At 37.4% G+C, this 6754-nt stretch overlaps 1 protein-coding gene across 4 annotated transcripts in view; it reads right to left on the reverse strand.

Annotated features, from left to right (window-relative positions):
* Positions 1-6754, reverse strand: part of CEP350 (centrosomal protein 350) — a 154853-nt gene that overhangs the window by 13692 nt on the left and 134407 nt on the right. For all 4 annotated transcript variants that reach the window (XM_023247840.2, XM_023247842.2, XM_023247839.2 and 1 more), the window contains 3 exons: positions 5555-5962; positions 5306-5452; positions 2182-2304 (listed from right to left, as the gene is read on the reverse strand). In XM_023247840.2, coding sequence (XP_023103608.2) covers positions 2182-2304; positions 5306-5452; positions 5555-5962 — 678 coding nt within the window. The remainder of the gene's footprint in view (positions 1-2181; positions 2305-5305; positions 5453-5554; positions 5963-6754) is intronic.

Genomic DNA, 6754 nt, shown 5'->3' on the forward strand with positions numbered 1-6754 from the left:
AGAGAATCCCAAGCAAGCTCTGTGCCATCAGTGACCTGAGCTGAAATCAGAGTCGGATGTTTAACTGATTGAGCCACCCAGGTGTCCCATTTCCAGGACTTTTAAAACTGCAGATCTGGTCTTGTAATCTCTCTTGCTTAAACTCCTTGCTTTTACAATAAAATCCAAAATCCCTGACGTGGCTTACAAGGCACTGCAGGATACAGACTCTTCCTCTCCAGTTTATGCCACCTCCAGCCGTGCTAACATTTCAGCTCAGACCCATGCTCATTTCAGGTCTTTGCAAACGTGGTTTGCTTTCCGTGAATTGTTCTTCTATCTTAGAACCCAGTTAATGCTTACTCGTCTTTAAGGTCTCAGCTCAGATGTCACTTCCTCAGGGAAGTCTTCCCTGACCATCTTCATCAGATCAGTTTCCTCTGGGTTATGCTTGTATAAAGCTCTCTGTTCCTCTATTTTTATCACTTAATTTATAATTTATAAAATTTCTAACTTACTTATGTAAATTATATATTAATGGCTAGTTTTTCCAGCCAAGGATAAATCCATGAAGGCAGGGTCTAGGTCTGTCTTGCTTACCACTGTAACATTAGTCGTTAATTAGCACAATTCTTGACTCAGTGTGTGCCCTGAAATGATTTATAGAGGATATGATCAATTTAACTGATAGAAGGGGTACATGAATGTTTCTTGACATGCTCTCTTCTTTAACTCCTAAATAAGTGGAGGAAGTAACGACTTAGAAATTAACAAGAACACAAACTTTAAGCTGCTGTAGAACTATGAGAACAAGTTCATGTTCTTAAGAGGCAAAGAGCTATGAAAAAGTTGCTTAAAATCTTGGCTCTTATTTGCTGGGCAAGTCACTTAATATCTCTGAGTCTAAACTTTCTGTAAAGATTTATTTTTTTTTTAATTTCACTCATTTTTAGAGAGACAGGGAGAGAGCACGAACGCGGCAGAGGGGCAGAGGGAGACAGAGAGAATCTTAAGCACCCTCCACCCTCAGGGCAGAGCCTCACGTGGGGCTCGATCTCACGACGCTGGGATCATGGCCTGAGCTGAAATCAGGAGTCGGAAGCTCAACTGACTGAGTCATCCAGGTGCCCCAAGATTTTTTATTTTTAAGTAATCTGTACAATCAACGTGGGGCTTGAACTCGAACTCTGAAATCAAGAGTCACACACTCTGCTGACTAAGCCAGCCAGGTGCCCCCAAACTTTCTCATTTGTAACACAGAATAACGTGAGTCCTTCCTGCCTCATATAATTACTGTGAGGATCAAATAAGGCATGAAAAAGAATGGCAAAGTATAAAACTCTAAATAAATGTTCATCTAGTGTAGTCGTTACTGAGTAAATGAAGCAATGAAAAGGCGCATACTTGGGGAAAACTCATTAATTTAAGCCTTACATTTGTTTTTCATTATATGAATATAAATACAGACAAGATAAAATAGTTCAGAGTCAAAATGTTTAGAGATAAACCTGAATCAAGTAATGAGTTTCCCGAAGTTTGCTACTGCTTAACATTCTTTTAGGGAACAAAGAAAAGAACGACTTTTTTTTTTCTTTCCTTTTTCTTTCTTTTTTTTTGTTTGAGAAATGTTTTTCTAGTGCTAGGGAAATCTATTGCCAAATGGAATAAATCCTACCCAGCTAAAAGCTCTGGATAATAATAACGAGGAGGAAATCATAACAGCTAGTATTTACTGAGTTATTTATAGCCAGGGAACTCTTGCATACATACATATGTAAACATACTTTTAATTCTTTTAATAACTGTCTTGGTAGATTACAGATAGGGAGACGAGACACAAGGAGATTAGACAATTTGTCCAAGATTACACACCAGGTATGTGGCAGAAAAGGGATTTAAAGGCAGGCAGTCTGGCCCCAGAGCCTACACTGATCTCTTCTTAATGCCGTACCTCATCCACTCGGCTTTTTATTTCTCAAGTTTTCCACACCCACAAAATACTGTTCAGTTAAATATTCATCTGTCAAATTCAAAAGAAAGCAAGTTCCAAAACTGAGGGGCAGAAATGCAGCAAGTGAAGGCTTTACGCTTCACTATCATAGACTTAGGGTCAGTTACATTCCTTTCCTTTTTAGAATGTAACTACATTCTGATTTTAGAAGAGACAGTCAAAATAAACATATTGCAGTTATATACACTGACCAGGATATGATCCACTCGGTCTCTTTTCTTTCTTCCAAATTTCATCATTTTCTGCCAATCTGTTTTGTGGTTTGGCTCCTTTTTAAGACTAAACAACTTGAGCACTTCGGTGGCTATGAAGTTCTGTGAAAATAAGAGGAAGTAATGAACCAAACAGCCAAGTTTCTGAGAGTCAGTGCTTATAATGCAGGTGCATGCTAAGAACATAGCATTTATAATTAAAGATCATACAAATTTCTTCCACTTAACAGTTCCACTTAGCAATTTGAAGACAAAAGCATTCCAAATGCTCTGACTTTACTTACTCACTTAAAGACTTTTTCTTTTTATACAACATACAAAAGTAAAACCCACTGATGAATCTGCAAAGAAAAATCACTTTAGAGTCCCCTCTAAGAACTGCCATTAGCTAACTTCAAGCGGGCAAAACTATTAGAGAAAGCATTAAATAAATCTCTGCACTTAAAGAATCCCACATAAAGGTTCGAAGCAGTGCCATGGGAGCAAAGTACAGGCTTTGGCTGGGATAGTTTATTTTGAAGCACCATGACTGAATACGTTGAATTGTAAAAATATTAATCAGTGCTTCAATATAAAAAGCATGATAATTTTACTAACAGTATTTAAACTATCATCTTTAAAAACACCTTACAAAATGTTATTTCAATATTAAAATCGCTGGGCAGCATCACTGTGTGTTATACTGATATATGCATTTTGATGATTGTTGATATATATTATGCATCTTGTCTTTTTAAAAAATTTTTTATTTGAGAGAGAGAGAGAGAGAGAGAGAGAGCGAGCATGAGTGGGGAAGAGGGGCAGAGGGAAAGAGAGAATCTTAAGCAGGCTCCACGTAGAGCTCGATCCCACGACCCTGGGATCATGACCTGAGTGGAAATCAAGAGTTGGACATTCAACCAACTGAGCCACCCAGGCGTCCCATTATGTATCTTGTCTTATTTCAACTTATTTGTCCTTTGTTATTAATAAAACAATTGGCGCTTACAACTTTTTATGGTTGTTCCATTAAAAAAATGTCAATGGGGGGGAAAAGACACATTTATGAATCGGAATCATTTGAAAAGATTCTCAAACTACCAATGTGCCCCCAAACTCCACCAATCCACACACATTTTCTAGCTCTCTCTCTTTCAAGGATGTATCAAGACTGGAGGGCTGAAAGCAATGGAGTACACCTGTGTTTTGAAAAATCTCCCCCAGCAGTTCTGATACTTTATTCCTCAAAGCTGAAAATCATTTTAGAAGTTTTCTTTTTTTAATGAATCAAAAGTAATCTTTGCAAGCTTTTTATTTCTTCCTTACTTTAATTTAAGCGGGGATCAGCCTGTAAATATTTAAGGCTTTGTGGGCCATTTGGTCTCTGTCGCAACTACTGAAGTCTGCTGTTGTAGCAGAATGCCAGTCATACACAATATTTAAACAAATGGGTGTGGCTGTGGTCCAATACACCTTCATTTATAAAAACAGGTGGTAGGCTGGATTTGGACTGTGAGCCACAGTTTGCCTAACTTCAATGTAGGCATACATGACATCCCATAAATATCTGTTGGTGTTCTGTGAGTACAAAATATTTTCAAAAGCTTTCTGTAGTTAAATAATACTGTATTGTACATTTGAAAGTCACTAAGAGAGATCTTAAAATTTTTTCATCACACAAAACAATTTGTAACCATATGTAATGATGGATGCTAACTAGACTTGTGGTGACCTTTTTTAAAAATAATATAGACAAATACAGAATCATTATGTTGTATACCTAAAACAAATATAATTATGTTAATTATATCTCAATTAAAAAAACAGACTAAATTGTTTAGGCAATGCCTCCACATGACATACCAGAATAATGTATATGTTCTTTCCTACATTTTAATAGTCCACATACACTTCTGGATGATGTAAGAAAATACACCAGTAAGATGAGCACAGGTGACCCTTGAACAACATGGGTTTGAACTGTGTTGACCCACTTATACACAGAGTTTTTTCAAGAAATACATAACAGTACCATAAACGTATTTTCTTTTCCTTAAGATTTTCTTAGTGACATTTCTTTTCTCTAGCTTACTTTATTATAAGAATACAGTATACAAAACATGTAACATACAAAATATGTGTTAATTGACTATTTATATTATCAGTAAGGTTTCCGGTAGACTGTTAGTAGTTAAAGATTTTCAACTGAGTAGGGGGTTGGCAGCTCTAACCCCCAAAGATGTTCAAGGATCAACTGTAGCTGGAGGTATGCTATGGGGGCAGGATGCAGGGGGCAGGCTTTCTGTGATCAAATAAGTCTGGAAAACACAATTCCAGAGCCTTGTTCCTCAGGGTGGGTTCTAGGGTCAACAGCGTCCACATCACTTGGGAGTCTGTTAGAAATGGTACTCCTGACCTGCTGAGTAAGAATCTCCATTTTAACCAAATCCCCAGTGATTCATATGCACATTACAGTTCAAGAGGCACTACACTGGGAATACAACCTTTGCTATATTAAAGAAACACGTGAACGGGCAGAAATTTCCACCAATGTGACTTTGAAGTTTTGCTGGGAGTCACGGTAGCTTCAAGGCACTTAATCTTTTCAGGGGCTTCTTAGATAACAAACAATATTTTTTATATATCATATTACTATCCCACATATTTCAAAACCACATAACTAATTTGAGACCTCCAAAATCAAAGATGAAAAGGTAACACCTGTCTAGGGCTGGCATATTTGATAGAAGACATGTTTTCCGGTATACTTCTAGAATACTGTACCATGATCTCTAAATTGCCAAAAATTTACCTGGAAGTCCAATAATTTATCTCCCAGAGTATTTCCTAATTTTTTCTTAAATATTATAAATTATGTACACATAGGAAATGTTAAAAAGTTATACTTGCAAAAACTTGAGGATTCAGGACTCCCTCTCACCTCATCCCTCCACTGCTCATGGACTTCATGAATCAACAAACATGTACTGAAAACCCACTATGCAAAAGGCCTTGAGGACAGAAGGAGAATCGTACAGAAGAGTACCTGCTTTTACGGCATTTATAGATCTACATAAATGAACAGCAAGTCAAAAAAGGAGATACTCTCTAGTTTGCAGTTTACCTTGATTTCATCAAGGTTATTTGGGTTTTTCACTCGTCGGAAATAACTGGAGTTGATTCTACATGGCTTCATCCAGACGGGTTGATTCAAGTTGGGATCCTCTGCGAATATTTCCTCAAAAATCTCTTTTGTTAAATCAAAAACCGCCTTGACAGAGAAAAATGAAACAAAAATAAAATGGCTACAAATCCAAATTTCAAACAACAGAGATTAGTCTAAAAATTAAAATTATCCTTCCAGGTTACATACCTGTTTGTAGACTCTTTTACTAGTGCTTTCTATATCTAGACCCTTACTGGCACAGCCAAGCAGTTTTGCAGGAACACTGATGCTGTGGAGATCGTGACCTAATTCTTTCCATTTCCAGAGTTCTTCCACTGCATTATGTACAAGAGTTTCTACTTCCTCTGTGGTATGGGGGACTGCCAACAGTGTCTCACATGGCTTTTGGGGAGCTCTTTTAGGTTCTGCCATTAGAGGTACAATTGTTTCTTCTGCCTTGTTTTTGGGGATCTTGTGAGAAGAGCTCAAACCAAAGTCTTCATCAAACCAGTCTTGATCATCTCCTAACACGCTCAGGAACTCCCGGCTGATCTCAAGTTCAGCAAGTCTTTTAGCGAGCTCCTCCTGTCCACTGGCACCAAATACTGGACTCTCCTATGGAAATGGAACCAATCAAACAGAGCACCGTTTAGTAACCTCAGATCATTCATTTGGGCTTTTTGTTTTTAAAGACAAAGCAAATATGTTATTTGTATGTTTACTCTTTCTCTATAAGCAAAACAAAAACAACATGGTGGCTACTAATTAATAATTTAAGAAGAAAGTATCCTGCTTCCCATAATTCTGCTTACATAAGCCTTATAACTGAATTTTTATAAACTGTTTATTGATTAGTTGTTTTTTCTTTTTGAATCATCATTATTTTGTTGCTGAAGGACTCTCTCGTCTCTGGGATATGGAAACAATATATGAAATTTCTCACCTCTGGTGATTATCTGGCTCAAATTACTCAAAATCATTACTTTTGTTCAACTGTCTACGGGCAACCCGAGTTAAGTTGATGGTCTGTCTGAGTATATGTCATAGTGGATGTATTTCAGTTTTCCCAGAATCAACATCACAACTGGCAATATCTGCAGAGCAATTATGACTGAGTAGATAGGTAGACACATAATTTCATAGGCAAAAAAGAACTGGATTGAGAACCACTGGAAAGCTCCGTGGAGTAAATCTGTTCAGTGGATCTGGAAGGGAATCTAACCTCCAGACAGCACACAGGGGTCATCAATCCAGCACAAAACTGCCAGTGTTTGTGACAATCCTACAGTGACCACTCATGACATAATAGAGGACATACTTCAGACAGAAAAACAGCCACAGGGTCTTTAAAAACTAGTACAGTGATCTTTATCTAATAAATAACATGTCACAAAAAATCTATGAGGA

This window comes from Felis catus, chromosome F1 (genome assembly GCF_018350175.1).
Source record: "Felis catus isolate Fca126 chromosome F1, F.catus_Fca126_mat1.0, whole genome shotgun sequence".
In the NCBI taxonomy this organism is placed as follows: Eukaryota; Metazoa; Chordata; class Mammalia; order Carnivora; family Felidae; genus Felis; species Felis catus.